General features: G+C 41.7%; 1 protein-coding gene across 1 annotated transcript in view; it reads right to left on the bottom strand.

The window, feature by feature from the left end:
* The window catches only part of GLRX3 (glutaredoxin 3), a gene marked incomplete at its 3' end in the record, with an annotated part of 29,522 nt that extends 14,707 nt beyond the window's left edge, over nucleotides 1–14,815 (bottom strand). The window contains exons 1-4 of the mRNA XM_082002495.1: nucleotides 14,607–14,815; nucleotides 8,845–8,953; nucleotides 2,045–2,119; nucleotides 1,220–1,421 (exon numbers count right to left, since the gene is read on the bottom strand). Coding sequence (XP_081858621.1) covers nucleotides 1,220–1,421; nucleotides 2,045–2,119; nucleotides 8,845–8,953; nucleotides 14,607–14,677 — 457 coding nt within the window. The 5' untranslated portion in view covers nucleotides 14,678–14,815. The remainder of the gene's footprint in view (nucleotides 1–1,219; nucleotides 1,422–2,044; nucleotides 2,120–8,844; nucleotides 8,954–14,606) is intronic.
* Nucleotides 14,816–24,211: the final 9,396 nt, after the last annotated feature.

The following is a 24,211-nucleotide window of genomic DNA, read 5'->3' as shown; positions in this document are numbered from 1 at the left end:
GCCTTTACCTCCCCTCAGTGTCAGAATTTTATAATTATATCTTATTGCCACCATGAACAGAATAAGACCTTTTCAGTCTTCCTATTCCAAGTGAAGCTCTAGAGATGAGGAATGCTTTGGTCCAGGGTTTTTTTTGGTTGGTTGGGTTTTGTTTTTTGGGTTTTTTTTCCCCACACTGTGTTTTGCCCTTTGTTTTTTCAAGATGGAACATGAGCCCTAGGGAGCAAAAGTATATGAAAATAGCAGCACAGAAACTAGCAGCTAAATGTTCACGTCTAAGGTGACAGTAGAAAGAGACTGGTGCGTTAGAAGCAGACTGACAACTGTGAGAAAAACGTCAACAAAGGCAGGCTAGGATTACACTCAAAGGAGACAACCTGGAAAGTGTAGTAGTGTTCATTGCCAAAACGATGCCCCCAGAGCTACACTGGAACAAGAGGAAGCCATAACCAAAGAAGAGCTGCCCAGAGTGCTGTTTGGTCAAGCAATCCCCATCCTACATCAGTGCTACTCTTCCATTTGTCTCCTACAGCTCAATACAGAAGGCCCTACAAAATCAGTTCTGCAATGCATCTTCTTGAGACTGCATGACCAGAAGGATGGCAGCTTATAGTACTTAAAAATTTTGGGTTTTTTAACATTTGTTCATGTGCCTTCCATATAGATCAACACGTCAAGATAGTTAGGAACCAAGCACTCTAAACAGTGAGCGAGCGTTAAGAGAACTAGGTTTAAGAAAAGACATTTACACTGCAGCAGAAACACATGCTACTGGTCTTTCAATTTTACCAGCTAGCATAGTTTTATTTTCTTTTTCCAAATGGCTAAAGTAATCCTGGATATTAGTCAATTCTTGTTTTTCCTTGAATTGAAACATTCTCTTCAGACTATTTTACATTTTCAACATGTGTAACTTGATGCACAAAATATGTCAGGAATAAACACTGAGCTACCTCTGCAAAAGTGTCCTGGTTCGAGGACAGCATTGCACATCACATATTCTTTAGAAAGCCCCTAATCTCAGCGATTCCATTTCCAAAAATTTAACTAAGGGGATAGCAATTCCCTAGCTGCACATAAGCAATATGAAAATATTTTCATTAATGTTTCTAGGTGTACAAGATGCTGTTGGGATGTATCTCCCCAAAACTCAGTAAATCTGACAACTAGCCCAAAGCAAGGGCTGTCACATTGAACACAAACTCAAGAAATTCCTTACCACAGCGAGGTTCTTTTGGAGACCCTTTCATAAACAGCATGCAAGGGGCAGCACTGATGAGTTTCTTGAGACGCACATTAAGATCTTCTTTTGCACTGTCATTAGAGCCAGCAGAAACGGAACTGCTGGACGCATGGCGCTGCACTTTTTTGGTCAGCTCCGGGGCATGTGCACCATCTAGTCTGTCAACTTTCTGAGAATTCTAAGGAAACCAAAACACAGGCTTGTGTTAAAGGATTAAATTCAGAATTTGTACTGTAATAAAAAAATAGTAAAACCACCATATAAAGTATAGATTTTCAGATGCAGGGTGGATTAGTGTATTGATCTTTTAGCCAGTCTTTAGTTCCAAGATTCATACCATTCTGTTGGCTGGCTACTGTTAATGCCAGCAAACTTGCTACTAGAAGGATTTATTAAAGAAAATATTTTTAATTTTATTATCAAGCCAAACGTGACCCAAACAGACTTGTCATTTCTACCAAAAGGTTATTTACTTCTGTTTTTGCCACGCTGTGGAACTATAGCTAGACAATGAAACATTACTGAAATTTTTTTGACCCAATACAAGGTATGACAGCTAAAATAAAAACTATGTAAGAATCCCAAAGCAATTAAAGAAGCTCTGAAATATGACATATAAAGTACAAGAATCATTTTTATCTACTTTTTTAGGTTCCACTACACAGACTTAAATCAGATACATAAGTGTTTCCTCACTGAGAAAATTCTTAAGGTTCTGCTCTTCTGGTAGTAGTATTAAAAATGAATACATATTAAGAGTCCACATGGAATCCATTTTCTCTTAAATCCATTTTCTCTTACCTTAAAGAATAAGAACGTTGGAACAGAACTAATTCCATATTTTTCAGATACTTCAGGCACAGCTTCGGCTTCCAGCTAAAAAAACAAAACAACAAAAAAACAGAGAAAAGATTATTTTCATAATCTTCTTTAAAGTTGGACTGTGGATGTCAATGCTCTCTAGAATGTTCTTCTAGGCATTTTATACATTTAAGAAGGATTTGATGCAGAAGTTTGTGACACATTTGCATTTAAATGAGACTCACTGGATTGGCGTGTCATCCACTGAGCCTACACAGTGTCAAAACAGGTTCAGAGGTTTTTATTTTGTTGCACATTTCAAAAGATGCCCGGAGGCTGCGAATAAAAATTTTGGTGCACTAGTGACCTAGTAAATTTTCAATCATATGCAGCTACTACTATATTGAAATCCATAAATCATTGACCCCAGTTATGTCATGATTACAGTGCTTATTTTCTGCCCACAGCAATTCTTGCTGTTTGCTCTATTGACTAATTTCAAGGGGCAGTACATCATGACTGACATTTGCAGCCTTCTGCAAATTATGAAGAAAAAAAGGAGTGTTTCTTCAATAAGGTATTGATGTCTACTAAATTTTATTTTTAACTCCTGCAAGACTACCCAGTATTGAGTGGCAAGTTTGTTAAGCATATTGGTTCTAATTTTATTCAGCATTCAAATGCATACCTTGAAATTATATAATGTAGTAATTTGCCAAGAAACTATATCTTCTTAACTCAAATTTGTGATTTTCTGTCCATAGGCTAAAAGCTTACTTGAGGGGCAGAAGATCTAATACAAAGTTAAGACACTAGCTCTGTAACAACTGCAGAGTTAATGGTTAAAAAAGTGGTAATAGATCACAGAATGTTTGGGTTGAAAGGGACCTTTACAGGCCATCTAGTCCAACCCCCCTGCAGTGAGCAGGGACATCCCCAACTCGATCAGGGTGCTCAGAGCCCCGTCCAGCCTGACCTGGAACATTTCCAGGGATGGGCAATCGACCACCTCTCTGGGCAACCTGGGCCAGGGTTTCACCACCCTCACTGTCAAAAATTTCATCCTCATCTCTAGTCTAGATCTGCCCTCTTTCAGTTTAAAACCATCACCCCTTGTCCTATCGCTACAGGCCCTGATAAAAAGTCTCTCCCCATCTTTCTCCTCAGCCCCCCTCAGCCCTGGCAGCTGCACTAAGGTCTCCCCAGAGCCTTCTCTGCTCCAGGCTGAGCCCCCCACAGCTCTCCCAGCCTGGCCTCCCAGCAGAGCTGTTCCAGCCCTCGGAGCATTGCTGGGGCCTCCTCTGGCCCCGCTCCAGCAGGTCCATGTCTCTCCTGTGCTGAGGGCTCCAGAGCTGGACACAGCACTGCAAGGCAGAATCCCCCCCCCTCGCCCTGCTGGCCACGCGGCTTTGGGGGCAGCCCAGGACACGGTTGGCTTCTGGGCTACAAGCGCACATTGCCGGCTCGTGTCCAGCTGTTCACCCACAAGGACCCCCAAGTCCTTCTCCATGGGGCTGCTCTCCATCCCTTCATTCCCCAGCCTGTGCTGATACCGGGGGTTGTCCCAACCCAGGTGCAGGACCCTGCACTTGGCCTTGTTGAACCTCATGAGATCTACCCAGACCCATGCCTCAAGCTTATCCAGGTCCCTCTGGATGGCATCCCATCCCTCAGGCGTGTGAAGCGCATCACTCAGCTTGGTGTCATTTGCAAGCTTGCTGAGGGTTCACTCGATCCCACTGTCCCTGTCATTGATGAAGACCTCTGGAAGAAGGGACAGGCAACTCATGAAGAGTACAAAGATCTCGTTAGGTCAAGCAGGGACAAAATTAGAAAGGCAAAAGCCCAGCTAGAGCTCAGTCTGGCCACAGTCGTAAAGGATAATAAAAAATGTTTTTACAAATATATTAACAACAAGAAGAGAGGCAAGGAGAATCTCCATCCCCTACTGGATATGGCGGGGAACATTGTCTCCAAGGACGAGGACAAGGCTGAGGTACTTAATGCCTTCTTCGCCTCAGTCTTTAATAGCCACTCCAGGTATCCACAGGATATTCAGCCCCCTGAGCTGGAAGACGGGGATGGAGAGCACAATGTACTCCTCATAATCCAGGAGGAAGCAGTCAAGGACATGCTAAGCCACCTGGACATCCACAAGTCTATGGGGCCTGATGGGATCCACCCGAGAGTACTGAGAGAGCTGGCGGAGGAGCTTGCCAAGCCACTCTCCATCGTTTATCAGCAGTCCTGGTTAACAGGGGAGGTCCCAGAAGACTGGAGGCTTGCCAATGTGACACCCGTCTACAAGAAAGGCCGGAAGGAGGATCCTGGGAACTACAGGCCTGTCAGCCTGACCTCTGTTCCAGGGAAGATTATGGAGCGGTTGGTTTTGAGAGTGCTCACAGGGCATCTGCAGAACAGCCAAAGGATCAGGCCCAGCCAGCATGGGTTCATGAAAGGCAGGTCCTGCTTGACCAACCTGATCTCCTTCTATGACCAGGTGACCCGCCTAGTGGATGAGGGAAAGGCTGTGGATGTTGTCTACCTGGACTTTAGTAAAGCCTTTGACAGCGTCTCCCACAGCATTCTCCTGGAGAAACTGGCGGCTCGAGGCTTAGACGGGTTTACTCTTCGCTGGGTGAGGAACTGGCTGGATGGCCGAGCCCAGAGAGTTGTGGTGAATGGCGTTAAATCCGGCTGGCGGCCGGTCACGAGTGGTGTTCCCCAGGGCTCGGTTCTGGGACCAGTCTTCTTCAATATCTTTATAGATGATCTGGATGAGGGAATCGAGTGCTCCCTCAGTAAGTTTGCAGATGACACCAAGCTGAGTGGGAGTGTTGATCTGCTGGAGGGTAGGAGGGCTCTGCAGAGGGATCTGGACAGGCTGGATCGATGGGCAGAGGCCAACTGTATGAGGTTTAATAAGGCCAAGTGCAGGGTCCTGCACTTTGGCCACAACAACCCCATGCAATGCTACAGGCTTGGGGAGGAGTGGCTGGAGAGCTGCCCGGCGGAAAGGGACCTGGGGGTGCTGGTTGACAGCCGGCTGAATATGAGCCGGCAGTGTGCCCAGGTGGCCAAGAAGGCCAACAGCGTCCTGGCCTGTATCAGGAATAGTGTGGCCAGCAGGAGCAGGGAAGTGATTGTGCCCCTGTACTCGGCACTGGTGAGGCCGCACCTTGAATACTGTGTTCAGTTTTGGGCCCCTCACTACAAGAAGGATGTTGAGGTGCTGGAGCGTGTCCAGAGAAGGGCAACGAAGCTGGTGAGGGGTCTGGAGCACATGTCTTATGAGGAGCGGCTGAGGGAACTGGGGTTGTTTAGTCTGGAGAAGAGGAGGCTGAGGGGAGACCTTATCGCTCTCTACAACTACCTGAAAGGGGGTTGTGGCGATGAGGGTGTTGGTCTCTTCTCCCAAGTAACTAGTGATAGGACAAGAGGAAATGGCCTCAAGTTGCGCCAGGGGAGGTTTAGATTGGATATTAGGAAAAATTTCTTCACTGAGAGGGTGGTCAGGCATTGGAACAGGCTGCCCAGGGAGGTGGTGGAGTCGCCATCCCTGGAAGTGTTCAAAAAACGTGTGGATGTGGCGCTTCAGGACATGGTTTAGGGGACATGGTGGTTCTGGATTAATGGTTGGACTTGATGATCTTAAAGGTCCTTTCCAACCTAGTGATTCTGTGATTCTGTGATTCTGTGACATTAAACAGTACTGGTCCCAATACGGACCCCTCAGGGGGGTACTCATCACCAATCCCCATCTGGGCATTGAGCCATTGACCACTACCCTCTGGGTGCAACCGTCCAACCAATTCTTCATCCACTGAACAGTCCACCCATCAAATCCATATCTCTCCAAGGTAGAGAGAAGGATGTTGTGGGGGACAGTGTCAAAGGCCTTACAGAAATCCAGACAGACAACATCGGTAGCTCTTCCCTTGTCCACTGATGTGGTTACTCCACCATCGAAGGCCACTAGCTTGGTCAGGCAGGACTTGCCCTTGGTGAAACCATGCTGTCTGTCTCAGATCACCTCCCTAGATCTAAATGTTTCAAACAGAAATCTGCAATCCAGTGCACACAAGAAAAAGCCTTTCAAATTCTTATTCCACAAACCATACAGCGACAATTCATGAACAAGCAGTCCGCTCCTGCCCACCTCTATCTATCCTTAGGTATTTTAGAAAAATACTGTGATTGTTCTCACCATTAACTGAAATGTAGTGAAGCTCTGAGTATTTTACTATTACAGCATTCTTTGATTTGCTCCAGCTGTATAGGCTTTTAATGAACTCACTAAATACAGAAGCAACCCAGCAGAGTAAGTCTAAACTGACAGTTCAAGCTTCGTCTCTATTTCTGTAAATCAATGCTCCAACAGGATCAACTGAGAAACTAAAGCTATAAATTGAAAGCTGTAAATAGATTCCAATTATCTATTCTCTTTCAATTGGCAAATAATTAAATATCTTCTACCTATAATATTAATTCTCTCTTCCAGTAAAGTTTCCTACCTACTTTGATACTTACATTCCACTCTGAGGTTCACACATACGGAACAGATTTAATTCCATATTTCAGTAGCTTACTCTTACTGGTACAACTTTCCTAAACATTGTTTCTAACTATTTCTGGATGTATTCAGACTTTCATTTTAACCAAGCCAAGGATCTTAGAGTTAGGCTAAACAACAACGAAAATGAGAAATGGCATTTAGGAAGACTTCAAGATTTATTGATAGTTTTGAAGTTCATTACATTATTACTTAGCTCTACTCTAGAATGTAATGGTTTATGATTTCCAAGGCAGTACACTTGTCAGTACACAGGCCAATCACCTGTAACCATCTCATCAGTTAACAGGTTCTTGCCAATTAAAAAGCAGACTGACTATTCTGCAATACAGACCAAAACTACACAAAGAACTTCCAAAATCATATACATTCCCCATGAGGAGCACCCCCTAAAAAAAACGTATCAAGAAAATTCACCTTAGTACTTCAGTAGCTTGTTTTCTCTAAACAAGTATGCCACTAATATTGGGGGGAGAGAAATAGGGGGAAGGAGGTGCCATTATCTTAGTTTTGCAACACTTGATTACTTTGGAACCTTGTTATTAAAAAATAAATTACAGCTGAATAAGAGTTATAAATAATATATGAATATGAATAATAATGTGGCAACTGAGAGTTTTCAAACATTATTGGGCCTACTAAAAGTTATGGCAAGTCTACATAAATTTAAGCATCTTGAGTTTCCACAATGTTGAAAATTGGTCTTTTGAAGCTCTAAGTTATAAAATACAACCACTCAAATAGTTCTGTCCTCCTGTTTTACAGAGAAAAATACCAAATGAGAGGGGAATCATTAAAAAGACACAAAACCTAAAGGCTTTAAGAAATCAAATTAAAATACTCACACACAGCTGGCTGCTCCATTACTCCCTGCCCTCCTAATCACAGAAGTGTCTCATTATCAAGAGAAAGTTGTTTTAAAATGAACAGCATGTTGAAGAAGTGCATTCATTTTTCCCCTCCACACTGGTTCTCTTACTATGATGTGCAGACAATCTCACAAAAATATAGCATCTCATTTGAGTTTATACCACCCAACACTATACAACTGTCATCTTAAGAGTGACAATGTTGCACAGACTTAAGTTTACCTTCCTTTAAAACTTCATGAAGAGTACTGATCATCTTTAGTATCAGACAGAAAGCCTCCATGAATTCCGAGACCTATTTAGCTAACCATAACATCACAGGAACAAATGAAATCTCCAGCACGCTTGAACAGTGTTGCCAAATTCATCGCAAATCCAGGGTGTCATGGTTTAGCCCCTGCCAGCAACTAAGCACCACACAGACACTCAACTTGCCCCCCCCTGCACCCTCCCCAACCCCAGGTGGGACAGGGAGAGAATTGAGAAAAAAAACCCACTCGTGGGTTGAGATAAAAACAGTTTAATAGGACAGCAAAGGAAGAGGAAACAACAATGATTAACAATAACATTACTGATAAAGGAATATACAAGAACAAGTAATGCACAATGCAGCAATTGCTCACCATCAACCAATAGCCTGTCCCCAAGCAGCTATTCCTGCCCCCGGCCAGCTCCAGTTTATATACCGAGCATGGCGTTCTATGGTATGGAACATCCCTTTGGCCAGTCTGGGCAAGTGTCCTCACCCTGCCCCCTCGCAGCTTTTTGTGCACCTCCCCGCTGGCAGAGCATGGGAAGCTGAAAAGTCCTTGACTTAGTATAAGCACTACAACTACTCAGCAACAACCAAAAGCACCAGTGTGTTATCAACATTATTCTCACACCAAATTCAAAACACAGCACTATACCAGCCATCAGGAATAAAAAACAATTCTATCCCAGCTGAAACCAGGACACAGGGATAAAAAAAAATCATGCTTTAAAAATATGGCTATCTACAGAACTGAAGGACTTAGACATTGCAGGCACAGAGAAATTTAAAAACCTGTTCGGTGGAGTAGCTAGCAAAAAAAAAATCCTTCATTGTATCTTAGTAGACTGACCTTTTTTTTCTTTAAACAGCATGATAAAATGAAGGTATTACTTAAGCTTGTGATATCAAGTTTGGAAAGATGAACCTAGAACTTTCATCCCATGGATTTTTGACGCATCTCTTGCATATGTTCAACTCACATCTTTAAACATGAAGCCATAAAAGAACCTCAAAAACAACTTTACCCACATTTTCTAATACTTTATTCATACTTTGTAATAATGGCTCTCCTCTGTTTAAAACAAGCTTAGCTTTCCTGACTTACCTTCACAAATGTAACCTGCGTGTGTTCCTTTGCTAGTGCTGCCATAACGTCATTCATTTGAGCGCACTGAGGAGCCCATGGTGCCCAAAAGTGGACAACTACAAGGGACCTATTAAAAAAAAAGAGCAATAGCATTTATTTTTTAGAAAGAATCACGCAATATAAAAGTTTGATATGCTAAAAAAAAAAAAACACAAACAAAAAAACAAAACAAAAAACCCCACCACCCAGACCATCTTCCTGAGAAAAAAAGACAAACAAGTGAAACCAAGAACATCTTCTATGACTTGCACAAAGGAGGACTTTAAAGCTTTTTCAGGAAACATCCCAAAACCCAACCAGCACTGTTAAGGTAATGCAATAAAAAGAAAAATGTCACCCTGTACTTTGATAGTAAAAAATCATTCCATATGAATGTCAGACAGTAAGAAGACCTTTAGTGTTTCTGCTTAAGTCATACACTACAGAACACAGACTTTGAAGCACCTGTAAGCCAAGCACTCAGAATCACTCTTGGGCACCCCACATCTCTTCGCAGGCAAGCTTTCTATCTTCAGAAGCTCTGGGAGCTCCAGAGCTCAGCAGCTCACACTACAGGCTGCACCATTGCTTTTCTCCTCTCAGTGCCACTATTGCTTCTCACTACTTATCCAAGAAAAAAGGTAGTAACTTTTCAAGTCTACTGGGGCTTTTCTAAATATACAGTATTCTCATGCTGAAATGTTATTTTCTGGTTTTACTAGCATCAACTTCTTATTCTTCTTCCAGCTTCAATAAGGTTTCCTTGAATGTTTGGTATTGATTACACACAGCATTTACAGATGAGAAGTCACATGTGAAGAGAAATCCCATCAAAATGGGTACCATGAGGTACCTCTCATGAGCTTAAAAAAACACACTTTGATGACAACAGTGACAAGATATTTGCATTTAATTTTCAATTCTGTTTTCCAGGTTTGCTGAAGTCAAAACCACTCAATAATAGGAGATAAAGAACAAAAGACATATAATGTACTACTTTTAATCTACTTAGAAAGGGATATAGAAATCAAATGAGCCATACCATAGAAGCTATTTAGGGTATTTTATTACTAAATAATGGCAGTTCATTATAAATTTTAATAGCTATGCAGGCAGCACAACATTAATACTGGAATAGTTAACAGCTGTGTTATCTGACCACATACTCTGAATACAGCGCTAAACAACTCAGAAATTTAAAGTTCATAAACTTGATTTTCCAAAGCAATTCTAGAAAATTTTGGTAGAAATATAATATAATAGCCTCTTTGGTTTGGGTTTTTTGTTTTGTTCTGGTTTGGGTTTTTTTCCATCATTCCATCAGCCAGAGAGTGGTTCTGCTTCAAAAGCTGATTAAAACCGCCAGAGTTTATAGGCTAGTAGAAACTTAAATTATGGAACAAGGCAGTTCTATTCTTCTGTGTCAGCCTTACAAACTTAGACCTGAGCTCAGGAACAGTTCGAGGCATCTTCTCCACAGCCATCATCTGTATAGATTCTTCCAACACTCACGTGCGCAAGTGACCAACAGCAGTGATCCCAAAGGTAAACCATCTCTAATTACAACAAAATAGCTGCACACTTCTTTGATTTCACTGCTCACAATTGACACTAGCATTTAAACCCCAGTAAAGACTCATTTAAGTGATTTACTCTTTATTTAAATGGGATTTGATATGGACTGCTTGAGAAACCTGAGACCGTATCTCACTGCTCAGAGTAAAACCTTAACTGTAAAACTCTATTTCAGCATGTAAACTTCTATAGTAACGCTCTTTGTGAAGCCCAACTACAGAGCAAAGGAAGAGGCAGATTATAGCACAGGTAGCTCATGCAGGAGCTTTTTCTGCCCTCATAGCAGATAGGTCTTCCAAGCATTACTACAGCTGTCAGCTCATACAGACATTTTAATTAAGACTTTTGAGCCAATGGGGACAAGCACTTGGAATTGCTGTCCCCATGCTGCAACCAATATTTTTTGCCACAAAGTAATGAGTTGAAAATAATTAGGTAGGTTGGGAGACAGGGTGGAGTCATTTATATGTATGAGAATACACAGTCACAACAGACAGAAAATTTTAAAATTAAAAAAGCAGCAGCAGTTCAATATTTCAGAAGACAGACCAAGATCTGATGCAGAGAATTATCAAGAGCTTCACTCCAGGACTCATTTTCCTGCACTTGTTCGCAAGATCCTTCACTTGAAATACAAACTTTAAAGACCTCCTCCAGTATCATTCTTAATGTATGCACTGTTTACTGACACCGATAAGAGCTCAGAGAAGTTGTTAGAAACAGATCAAGGATGAACAAAACCACTTTTTTTTAATCAAGTTTTACGACAGAAGAGTCTAACCTACTTAGATCTACTACAGCTTTTACAATTACAGACAATGAAGTTGTCAAGCTGTTATTGCAGCTGCACAATGCCCATACATTTAAAAAAAATATTTTTTACATCTGTTAGACTACAAGTAGGACAAGAGAATATTCCCACTGGCTAAAAACAAATAGTGGAAGAAAGGAGAACAGAGAACATAAAAGTAGTCCAGTGGCTACGCATCACACCAAAGCACTAATAAATAACATGATGCACTTTCTTTCCATTAACTGAATTCAGGAATGCATACTCCTCTTCTGCTACCAAGAAGTATTTTACAAGTGCTCAATTTAATTTAGTATGCATAGCGGGACACATCTGATCACATGAATGTCAGCTCATGACAAGTAGAAGAGGAATAATCACATGGTTATTTAATCCTCATTCCCTTACAGCCTATTCTTTCCTTACCAACATATAGCTGCAGTGCACTTAATTTTTATTTTCATGAAGAACACACTTTAAATTAATTTGCACCAAGGGTTTGGGGGCAGGAGGGTATGACAAATTTGTTCACAGAACAAGTCCAGTTTTGCAATTAGACTGCCCTCTTGGTATCTCAACACTTTAAATTTGAAAAACAGCAAGAGTAATTCAAAACATTAAGGGAAGAAAACAGGTAGGAAAATTAAGCACATAAGTGATTCTAAACAAGGTATTTCTTACATTCTAAAAACTCCACTGTTACCTGTAAAATAGGATTATAACAAACAGCTCATGAAAAGTACCAAAGTTTCTCTTCCCGCATCATCTTATACTTCACATTTTGGAGGAAAAGCTGTGGCCCCAAAAAGAAAATTAACTTTAAAAAACTTTGGTAGCAGAAAAAAAATCAGAAGGACATATCACACATTTTCTGTGGTGAAACAAAAAGCCTTGCTTCTATAATGTTATTTTAAAAAAAAAGTAATAATTGGTTGAGACAGACCCACAAGGTATACCTTTAAAACAAAGAGCCTATTGACTGGAGAACCAAAATAGCAAGACATTCCCAGACTGGGATATGCAGAAAATAATTAATCCACAGGTCACCCCCGTTTTGGGCCAAGATACAAGTATTTTATAAGTATTTATAAATAATTGGGTTTATAGCTGTTTTGTAAGCTGATTTTTCTAAAACATAGTCTAAGTAAAACAACAGATTACAGAGCAATAATAGAAGTGGTTCAATAATTGACATTGACAATAATTGACACCAAGACATTGGCTCACTTCATCTTTTGCAACCATAAATTCTAGATGAATTTTTTTTTAAAAATTAAACCTTGAAATTTACACTTGTTCCATAACACAAAGTTTACTAATAACTTGATGTCAGAAAGATCAATTTTCTGAATCAAGAACTCCTATGAAATTAAGTGTCAACATAAAATGCTGGCAGTTGCAGCTGAGTGGTGGTAATTCTATTAGTTTGGAAAAATCAGGAAGCCAATTTGAAAAAAAAGCAGTAAAATAGCATTAAGCCTAGCTTTAAAAATTCAGCACATTTTTTGTCTTAAGCTTTATCTTTCAAGCAAAAAATACTCTCTTGAAGAACCTTTCTCCTTTACCACTTTATTAAGTGAATGTTTAAAACTACGGGTTTTTTTACACCATTAGTTTTCAAATTCACTTGTTAATCTAAATATAGATGGTACCTTAACTCAGCCAATGTATATTTTTAAAGTTCTACCACTATCCAGAAATGAAGAGATCATTAAAAAACATCTCTGATTTGAGGGAATTGTTATGGTCTGTGAGTGCAGGTTTGTTTGGTTTCTTAGCAGTAAAAAAAAAACAAAGCCAAATATTTTGAAATGAAGCAGAGGAAAAGAGTTATCAGTAATTCACCTTAGGACCAAAAAAAATGCATAAAATAGTCAAGTCCATTAAAGAGAAAACTGAATCATGTTCTGTGGACAAAGGGAATGAAAGAATTGCTGAGGGTTTTGATGAAAATAACTTCAAAATATTGTATTTGTTCCTGAAGTCATTTTCATTTCAATATGTCTCAACAAGTGTGACTTTCCTCTGTGATGTCTCCACATAATTCAGTTGAAGAATAATTCCAGAAAAGAAAACTGAAAGTCATGCAGCAAGTTTCAAAGAATCTAGTTTCTTCTTCCCATAATCAAAATGTTTCCAAGTTTCTTTATGTTGTCTTTAAGAATGTGACACTGGTAGTTTCATCATCCTTTTTAAACCACTCAATCAGTTTTCTCTCCTTATTCATTTAAAGGCCACTTTCTAACGTAGCAGTTAAATTATATGGAAGTGTTTTTGACACAACACCTTAATGTGCCTTATAAGACCTAGTTACACACATACTCAGCTGGTAAATTAAAAAGATATAATAATAGTTACTACACCTGTGATTCAACAAGCAAACAAGCAAAGCTCATAACCAAACCCGTCTGTCTGCATTAAGGCACTTAAGTACCTGTTCATCTTTAACTGCAGCAGTACTTATTACAACTGTTTCCTACCAAAGCGAAACATGTGCACGGTTTTCCCCCAAACAATCAGTGCCCAAGACTTCCAACACCAGACCAAGAGCCTCTGCCCAGTGGCTACAGAGAATCAGTGGTGCATGCTGAGAGATGCCAATGGAAAGAGAGACCTGTTACTCATTACTGGAGCATAAAACCAGATTAACGAGAAGCCGGCCCTGCTGCATGAGAAATGAGGGATTTAGTTTCACATTGTTTCTCAATAAGCAACCTAATGCTGCTGTTTTCACTGAAAATGTTGTACAGTAATCGTTTGTTTTGTTAACACCTTAGGGCTCAGGGGGAAAAAAAAAAAAGTCTTAGGCTGCATGAAAGTTCTGTTTTGCATACTTTTCCTGCCAATCTGCCTATTCAGGCTTCCCATCCCCCGCAGAAGGCTTGGCAGCTGCAGCAGTCCTCCCCGTCTGAACGCCTGAGCTCTCCTAGAGACCCACAAGCTGCACCTGAGGAAACGGGCGCTTAAAAAATAAACTGTCAAGACACAAACCCGAAGTCGTCCTCCAGTCTATGGGTTCGGGTTCTTTTTACTTCCCCGCGAACGTTCTACTCGGCTCCGAGGCAGTACCGGACCTGCTTCCATCAGCCTTTTCTGCGAAGCGACCGCGGAGCCACGTTTTGGGGGAGACGGGCAGAAACACGAGAGCGCCCTTCCCCCCCGCCAGGGCCTGACACTTCGGGACCCGCCGCAGTTACTCGCCGGGAAACCCAAGCCCTCTCGGAGAACCGCGCACTGGAACGGCAGCACTTCAGGCGGCGAGGCCAGCCCTTCCAGTCAGCCAGGTGGCGCGGGGAGTGGGGTCTCTCTTGTGGCGGACCCTGCTCCCTCAGCAACCGCCGAGCCGAATCCCTCCCGGTTCCCAGCCCCACCTCACCCATCCTTCTGCTGCAGCAGCTGCTGAAACTGCTCAGCAGAGCCCGCCGCCGCCACCTCCCCCGCCGCCATGGCCAGACCGCCGCCGCCGCCACAGGAAGGGGGAGAGGCATCGGGTCACGTGGGGTGGACCCGCGCATGCGCCACTGCGTCCGCGCCTCCAGCGCATGCGCCGCCTGTCCGCGCAGGCGCCGTAGCAGCCCGGGCCCGGCGCGGGGAAGTGGCCGCCATTTTGGTCCGGGGCGGGTGGCCAGGCGGCGCGCTGGGCAGCCGTCCTGGAGGCCGGCAATCCCCGGTCACCGCAGGACGTGGCACCAAGCGAATTGCTATTCAGTTTTTCTCCAACTCGTTGATATTCAGCCCTCTGAAAGGAGGTTATTTTGCAAGCTGTGATTTGTGGGTACAACTTCCCATCCCCTTCCGCAGCCTTCAGTGCCGTCGAGAAATACAGTGCAGATTGATGAACTTAAGTCTAAAGAGAATACACTTGTATGGAGTAATGAAGGCGTTTTATTAATGAGGTTGGTGTTTCCTTATCCACACCTCCTGCAGTTGTTAATGGCTCAACATGGCTATAATGTACATGTGGTATCATAAGCTGAAAGTAAAACCTCTAACTCTGTTCTTTTTTGTGAAGGAGGAAGACAGTCCCGTATCTTGCATGCCTTAGATACATTTTTAAGCAAAATCCAAAAGCTTAGCCAGTGCTCTGTCTAAATACGGAGATAACTCATATTCATAAAAATCCGTCTTCATTGTACAATTACCAAACTAAGACTGCTTTTATTTTGGATGAAAATAACTTTGAAATGTTTTAATGTCATATAGAAAATCTGTATTTTGAATAATTTTGTTAGTTTTCTAGAATCAACCAATTCAAACAAGACTTCAGGTTTGTCTTCATGAAAAAATTAATAATAACACTTTGATTAGCAAACTTAATGCGTCTCCTGTTTCTAGTGAAGAAAAGGCTTAAAAATTACAAACCAATGTAACTGACATAATAAAGGAACCCAGAATTTACAGTATATAAGACAATGTATTAGAATGTAAAGCTGGAAAAAAGACTAATCTGGATGTAAGAGGACTGGAAGGCGTGCACCCCCGTTCAGCTCTGCAGTGGATTCAGGGCACGGACGGGGAAGGCAGGCGGGCGGGCAGTGTACTGTCTTCTTGAGGTGAAATTTTTTACTTCAAAAGCAGCATCAGGGCAGCAATTTTTCCAAGGAGCTTGACACAGGAACGCTCATACCATAAAGTAATAGCAGGTAATTTAAACTATACTCTTAAAATCAAGAAACAAAAGGTACAATAGTACTACAGGTTGTAGTTCCTGCCATTCATATCAGGTTGCTGTTCAGGACCAACATATTACCATTTTCCTTCATATTTGCCAAGATAGACTATTAAAAAGAATCAGATATAATGTGAACCTGAAATTAGATTTTCACTCCTCAAGCTCACTGCCCATAAATATGCAGCTGTTACAATTCATGCCACTGGAACCAGGATTACCACTGGTGATGGGGAATCACATTGTGAAGAAATGGAACAGGATAAGAAGAGTGAATATTTTATCCTGTTTTGTCTAACAATACTTATGTCCTTTTGATGCGGAAAGAGAAAAAAGAGTTTAATGCAAAATACTGTCTTACCTCTGTGCTGTTAAAAAGATGGTCATAAAGGATCCTGAAGAATGTTTACTGTTCTTATAAATTTAATGTAAAATTTTGACACATTAATCATTGACAATATTTTATCTGAAATCTCAAAAAGCACAACAGAAATAAATCCAAAATAAGATATTAATAACTCCACTGAGTTACTGTCTTCTCTCAAAGAATACTTCTAAGAGAACAAAAGTATGTAAGTACTTTTGAAGAAAAAGAAAAAACATGTAAATATACATGCTTTGTATAATTCTAGTTGACATAAAGTACATTGCTACCACATTGCACAAATAGCCACTCAAGGGAAAGACCTGAATTCCGTGTGTGACACCATAGTAGAGTAACAGGCCAACTAAAATAGATTCAAATTTAAGGTTTTTCTCAGACCATCCTAAATCTTCATTGTTCAACAATACAGCTGTTTTTCGATTAGTTTTGAGAAGCAAAGGAGAGGACGTATTTGAACATTTTGATAAAGTCTTCTTCATTGTTATCATAGAATCATAGAGTTGTGGAATCTTTGAGTTGGAAGGGACATTTTAAGGTCATCCAGTCCAACCCCCTGCAGTGAGCAGGGACATCCCCAACTCGAGCAGGTTGCTCAGAGCCCCGTCCAACCTGACCTGAGATGTTTCCAGGGATGGGGCATCAACCACCTCTCTGGGCAACCTGGGCCAGGGTTTCACCACCCTCACTGTCAAAAATTTCATCCTCATCTCTAGTCTAGATCTGCCCTCTTTTAGTTTAAAACCATCATCCCTTGTCCTATCGCTACAGGCCCTGATAAAGAGTCTCTCCCCATCTTTCTCCTCAGCCCCCCTCAGCCCTGGCAGCTGCAGGAAGGTCTCCCCGGAGCCTTCTCTGCTCCAGGCTGAGCCCCCCCAGCTCTCCCAGCCTGGCCTCCCAGCAGAGCTGTTCCAGCCCTCGGACCGTTGCTGGGGCCTCCTCTGGCCCCGCTCCAGCAGGTCCATGTCTCTCCTGTGCCGAGGGCTCCAGAGCTGGACGCAGCCCTGCAGAGGGGTCTCCCCAGACGGAGGTTTATCTGTTCAATATTTATTAATTGACTACATTACCAAATAAATAAAAAACCACCAACAGTTTAGAAATAAACGTTTGGAATAAATTAATACTAACAAAATTCTAAACAAAGTATATGAATCGTGAAGTGATTCACCTCAAGTGTTCATCTTAACAACTGTATGTTCAGCTTAACTGGTGTTGTGATAAAAGTATCAATTCAGAAAGAATTCACAGGCGTGATAAGAAGCATGAGAACTTCAGCTCTGTTTACTGATTGCTACATCTTTCAGATGATTTGGGATGAGTGGAGAGGAGAATGTCTAATTCTATATATTTCCTCTGACATTTTAACCTGACAGAAAACCAGTAGCATAATCAGAAATCTGTAGGAATAGAAAATCTTTGGGGAAGGCATATTTGGGATTTTATACCATATTTTGCTGAGTTTCAGAGCTTTTAAAAATTTCTGTTCCTTTCAGTCATGAAGCAAGGAAAATACAGTATTTTTTCCCCCATAAAATACGTTTCAAAATAATTTTGCTTAAATTCCAAATTCTTCTCTTAGATAAATAAGTCCCACAGACTTCCCAATTTTATTATAGATTTCAGATCATTAGAAAAACATATTAAATAATCTAGAACATCAAGCAAATACCATATAACCTCCACCTGCAGCTCTTTCATGACTAAGGAAAAGCATTAGACTGTGTAGAGTGGCATAGGACACAGTGCTGTGTCATTAATAAGACTAAAATATGCAATTCCACAAACAAAACTATTTTCTAATTGTAAATTCTTTTACCTTTTAAGTTCCCTAGTACCATACAATATCTGCATTTTGTGTGATCTAAGCATGTCTGCTGTATTAAAGACAGGCTTATGTTGTTGGAATAGAGTGTAATTTTTGCAATTAAAAAAGTGTGTTATAGTCTGATTAACTCGTGTTTCATTATTTATTGTCCATATTGTTGGTCCCATTGCCCGACCCTTTTTCAACAAATGGAGCTACTTTTTCACTGCGAAGGAATTCAGCGCAGATCGTGGCCTAGACGGTGTTCAGGTCAACGCAATATGAGATGGAGGGTGTGAGTACTCTCTAGTCCGCGGGCCAAAGCTCAATGACACGATTACTCTTCAGGAATGACTCGCCGCACTTCAGCTGTAGGACAGATGTAACTTCTGGAAATAAATGTCTTCCTCTGTAGCCTATGTCAACTACAGCTATGTCACATAATTTAAAACCTCATTCTTTAATAAGGTTCACAAGACCTTTTCAAGGTTCATTTGGAAGGTAAAAACAAGGATTGCTGTTAAAAATGTATAGGCCCATTGAGACGCAGGAGAACTAAATCTCCCTAACATTAGGCTATATTTCTGGGCATCCCATATGGAGTATTTGGCAGCACGGTCCCAGGGAAACCCAGGGCTTCAATGACTCCAGATTGAACAACAGGCAGCAGGCCAAATTAATCTGGCAAGCCTCCCATAGTGCCCAGTGATCTACTGCTCACCTCAAGTTGCAACGAACTTGACTCCAGAGGCAATATCCCGATGGGGACGAGACAAAACCTGAAAACACAGCACACCGCAGTGGCGTGGGCGGTCACTCCTCCGCGCCACTCGTGTTCACCAGCCCTGGCTGAATAAGTCGGTTTACAAAAGAATTGTGTCCTGGCTTTACATTTGCTAATTACCCTATTGTACTGCCCTGCTGAAGTACTGAAATGCATATTCCTTACAGACACAGGTTTTATTCTGTTATATTCAAGCTGGGAAATCCCCGTAAAACACTGAGGTGTTTTAACATAATTCCCGTTCTAGCCAGTCCCTGAGCCCATGACTTTATGTGTGGCAGAAAAGTTACGGGTGCTTAATACTATTTTCCTGAGCCATGCTGAGACAAAGACCTAACAGTAGCAAGACTATGTAATTCCAGTTTGAAGAAATTAATGTAGCTGGAAGGTGCTAAGTATTCAGGATATATATAAGCTATGTTTTGATGCAGAAATAGTATTTATTAGTACATGTACAGTGTAAAATAAAAACTAATGCCTTTAGAATATGCCTAAGCAACACCTCTTCTTGTTTTATCTGGTTACATCCTTTCTCTATGCTGATAATTCATCAGCTCTACTTTGGGGAATTTAGTCTCTCCTTTGCTACAAAAGACTTCTTATTGTGCACTAATCTGGAGACTTATTTATACAAAGTGATTAAGAATAGCATATTTTTGTTGATTCTTGCAAAAACGGCTTCTTGGGCATCTGAACTGCTGAGATTTATTAAACTGTACAAATTAAGATTGATCCTAGAAAAAAACTCTGGTTAATGGAAACAGTTGCATTCAAAATCAAATTAAAATGTATATTAAACCAGATTACTTTTATTAATTCTTCTATTTTTGAGAATTGTTTTTCACCTAGAGGCCTTGACTGTGACTACTGATGATACCATTAACATGTAAGGTTCTATCCCTCCTTAAGAAATCATTGTAAATCAAGGCAGAATTGTTTGCCATGTAGCAAGAGATATCCAAGGGTGACAACCTGCTTTCACTGAAGAAAAGGTGAGATTCAGTACATGTGTGCAACCACATGTTCACACCATTCTTGTTGGTTTGTAGGAGGAGTCTTTATTGTCCCATTTTATCCTAGGGAGAGCCTTGAGCACGAAGAGAAAAAAAAAAAAGCTTAGATGTGATAAGAATGTGTGATATGATTATAAAGGGTGAAAATGACAGATTCAGAAGATGAGCAGAGAAAACTCATAATGATTAGAGGGTAGGAGCCAGGAAGAGGGCACTGGCAACGGTAAGAATGCGTAACAGAGTTCTGCAAAAAATGTTTTGTGAGGAGCAAACATGTGGTCCAGGATTATATTTTGACTTTTGGAAGCATGACACAAGATAAAATGGAAAACACTTTGGTCTGGAAGAACGTATAGGTTGGGAGGTGAAGAGATTATGTAGTATGAACACTATAAAACAAAGAGCAAATATTCTGAAACAAGACAGGAATTCACTTTAAAACATGTCAGATTTTACCATAATAGTGGTGGGAAAAGGCTATGACAGGTCACTAGTTTTCTTGATTAAATGTCAGTAAGAGTTGTATACACAGAATAAAACAAAATGAGGGGGATTTTAACAGGGAATCAAATATAGCAAACATGGAAATACTGACATTTTCATCTAAGAAAACAGTAAAGTTAAGGTCCCAGTTGAAGACCTAGAGATGCCAGTTAGCTTTGGATCAGGGATGTAAAAAAGAACAAATATGTCTGTAATTGCAGATTTCCCACAGTCATGAGTCTTTTTTGAACAGCACTCAACAAGGTGCGAGAAAAACACAGGTCTGAAGGTGTGACCGGTTTGTGACTGCTAAATCTATTTACTAAGGGTAAACATGAACACAAGAAAATATATTTTTTACTGTGAGGGTGGCCAAACTCTGGAGCAGGCTGTGCAGAGAGGTTGTGGAGGCTCCATCCTTGGAGATACTCAAAACCCCATGGGACACAGTCCTGGGCAACCTGCTTTAGCGACCGTGCTTGAGCAGGACTAGATGATCTCAAGAGGTCCTTTCCAATCCAAATGATTCTGTGAAATTATTCTCCTTTTAAATTACCTGGTATGCCACAAAACGATGGAGTTAACAGCAGAGAAAGCATAGAGAAACATTTAGCAAATGAGCTTAATGGAGGAAAGGGAAAAAATTGAGCAAATGGAGAGAAGAATGAGAAGGCTTGTGAGTCTTCAGTTTCTCGGGGTACAAGAACACCAAATCTAAGAATAGGATTTTGGGGTGGTAGAAAGTAACTTCTCTGCAAAAAAAGGGGCAAACTACTTCAGATAAAAGTCAGAAAGGTCCCCAGAGGCAAAGGTCTATGAATTTAACAAGGTCAAATATAGTTGATAGTTTGTGGATGGCAACAAGCTACCTCTGACAACCAAAATAAATTTCCATTCCTTTGCTGGGAGATTTGGGGGTTTTTTTGGTCAGGTTTCACCTGCAGAAGAGAAGGTACATCCCTAACTGAAAACATAAGACACCACATTTAGGGTTGTATTCATGTAAAGATCAGCATGTCTTTTGTTTCTAGCCTCTTAGTTCCCAAGATGCCTTGAAAAGGTTTGTAAGTTATATGTCCTCTACCGTTGTTAACTGAACTCTCAAAATCAGGTGATTGCAGTTTCACTTCAGGCCATGCAGTCTTCACAGCATTAAACAATCACAAGATCACCCTTTTGGATTTGCATGACTATTCTTCACAATTTACTGAAGTGAGCTTCCGTACTCTTTATCATACTCTTTACAAAACTAAGCTTTTTGTTATTCAGAAAAATATCCATGGAGGGAGGGAACTGATACTCATTCTGTTCACACAGGCACCGCTTAACTCAACAGTTTGTATGTCAGGTGAGACTTTTCTAATGCAACTGCCCATTGCAAAGCTTGCACCTGCAGAAAAGGATCCCCTGCCGTATGCTGACACATTTATATGGATGTGTCACAAAATGCATGTTTTTTATAGTGCATCCTATTGTTCTAAACGTGTGAATGTAAATGGGAAGCCAGTCCACAATGCTAGCTATACTGGCAAGATGCATACATAGGCTGTGGGGGTGGAATTGGAAGGTGGCTTTGAAATAATTAAATAAATCTGATTTGATGTGAATGGATTTGGGTTTGGTTCAAACTCTGAAATGACTTATGCTTCAGATGTTCTGCAAACTGGATTACCCAGATTTAGGGTTATTTTTCTATCGGGCATGTCAAATGCTAAATTAAAAAAAAAAGAACCTGTGGATTATTTTTTTGTGATACGCCCTTAGGCTCAAAGAATGTGACAGAGCATATACTGTAAATACAACTGGATCCCTAGTGAAGACTAAGCTGTAGAAGGAATGAATGCCAGGGATAGCTTGACAATACGTGTTCTCTCCTGCAAAACAGCTTGATTTAGCAGAGCAGGAAAGACAAGCAGTATATTACACCCTCCTGACAGAGGATATCGTCCCGTGCTGACCTCAAGAGCCAGCAACAGTAAAATGAAGGACTCAAATTTTATCGGTGACACACTGCGCCAGTGAGTGATGAGCACTGTTGAATTCTGCTCTGTCAGACCTCCTCCCTTGCATTTTTTTTTCCTCCCATTTTCGTAGGAGATAGAGGGTGCGGAAGACACCTTTGCTTCATTAAAGAAGGGAGTCATCCTCTAGAAAAGAATCTTCTGTTGATCTTTTCAGAATTAACCTGAAAGGAGTACCTGCCTGTTCTGGATTGCCGTGCAGTTTGTGCGGCCAGCTCTTTGGTCCAAGCCTGTGCGAGTGATTTTGGTCTTTTGCTGTCATGGGTGGGAATTTGCAGATGATCCTTGGAAGCTTCTGAATTATTCTGTCTGGAAATTGGACTGAAACTCAGGTACTTTCCTGTGACTTGATCTGAAATAATGATGGGCAGCTCATTGCCTGTCGTCCCAACAGGAGGGTTGACTTGTACTAGGCAGTAATAGATCAAAACACAGTAGTCAGGGCAGTGCAAGTCCCTGTAATGCTCAATCACTTACCTGAATGCTGCATGTAGACTGAGGTACCTGATTTTAGATCCCCAAGTCTGAAAGTCATAATCGTTACACTCAGTGCTGCTCAGATTTGCAACTGCTCCCTAACACAGGGTTCCTTGGTGCACCGTCACATGGCATTCAGATGTTTCCTTTAGAGAAGGGCAACTTCTGCAAAAAAAAAAAAAACAGGAGGCAAAGCAAGGTGTTATTGTCAATTCTGTGTTCAGTCCTCGCTCGTCTGCACAGTGGGTCGTGTTTGAGAAGTGAACTTCTTATTCCCTGGCTTTGGTAATACACACGATGCTGAGCGTGTGTAGTTTTCTGTTTGGCTAAAACCAAACTTCCCACCATGTTTCCTGGGACTCTAAAGGAGGTTTAGTCCTTTGGGAAAGATCTAATTACAAAATACACTGAAATCACTGATGGCAACGGCCTCGATCACATCGTTACCTAAACAGATGACCTGTTACTGCTGTTCATAAAAAGGTTACTGGCACACACTTAACAGAGAGACCCAGGTTAGATGTTTTTTCTGACACTTGCTTTAGATGGCACAATGACAGAGCAAGCCTTTTAACTCTTCCCTAGGAAGTAGCTCTTTTTTTTTTTCCATCTACCATGTCAACGTTAAAGCTTTTCCAGCCCACGCACTAATGCAGCCTCAGCCGTACTTTCACGTGGGTTCTGTTCTTTCATGCATTCCTACAGCCTGCAGGCACAGAAATTAGACTGTAAATTACATGAAGTCACACACACGAACACAAAGGTCTTGGATTCTATTTTCTTGTCTTTAGTGCCACCAAAACCCAAAGAAATTCCAAAGGAAGAATAAAGCCCATCCTACACTGAGCACGGTTCCTACCCGGTGCAGGATTTAAAGGAGCGTGCCGCGGTTACCGCGTATTTGAAAATCGCTTGAAATTGTTACCCAGCTTTTAATTCTTTCATCACCAATTTAAGCAACGCGCACAAAGCTAATAAATCGCGAATTCGTAAAACTGATCCTGATGACCCCTGATGATGTCAGATCGTCCCTCCCCTCCCTAGGAGCCAAGGTCACGTCAGAGGCGCGGAGGCTGACGGGGCAAAGCCGACCCCACTCCGCGGGACCTCGCTTGCGCAACAAGTGCGGAGCAGCTGCGTAAAACCCGCGCGAGACGTTGCCCGCCGCGCGCTGTCAGGCGCTGCGTCACGCACTCAGGCGGGTAAAGCGCGGGTGAGCGGCGGCCTCCTGCCCCGCCCCGGCTCCGCCCCGCCCCAGGCCCGCCCCGCGCGGGCAGCAGCGCCCGGGGCTGTCAGGCGCGGAGTCCGCCGGGGCCGCGGTGGCCGTGCGGGTGTCCGGCCGGCCGCC

This window comes from Phaethon aethereus (genome assembly GCF_964289735.1).
Source record: "Phaethon aethereus genome assembly, chromosome: 7".
NCBI classification, from domain to species: domain Eukaryota; kingdom Metazoa; phylum Chordata; class Aves; order Phaethontiformes; family Phaethontidae; genus Phaethon; species Phaethon aethereus.
This window is presented reverse-complemented; position numbering and strand designations above follow the sequence as displayed.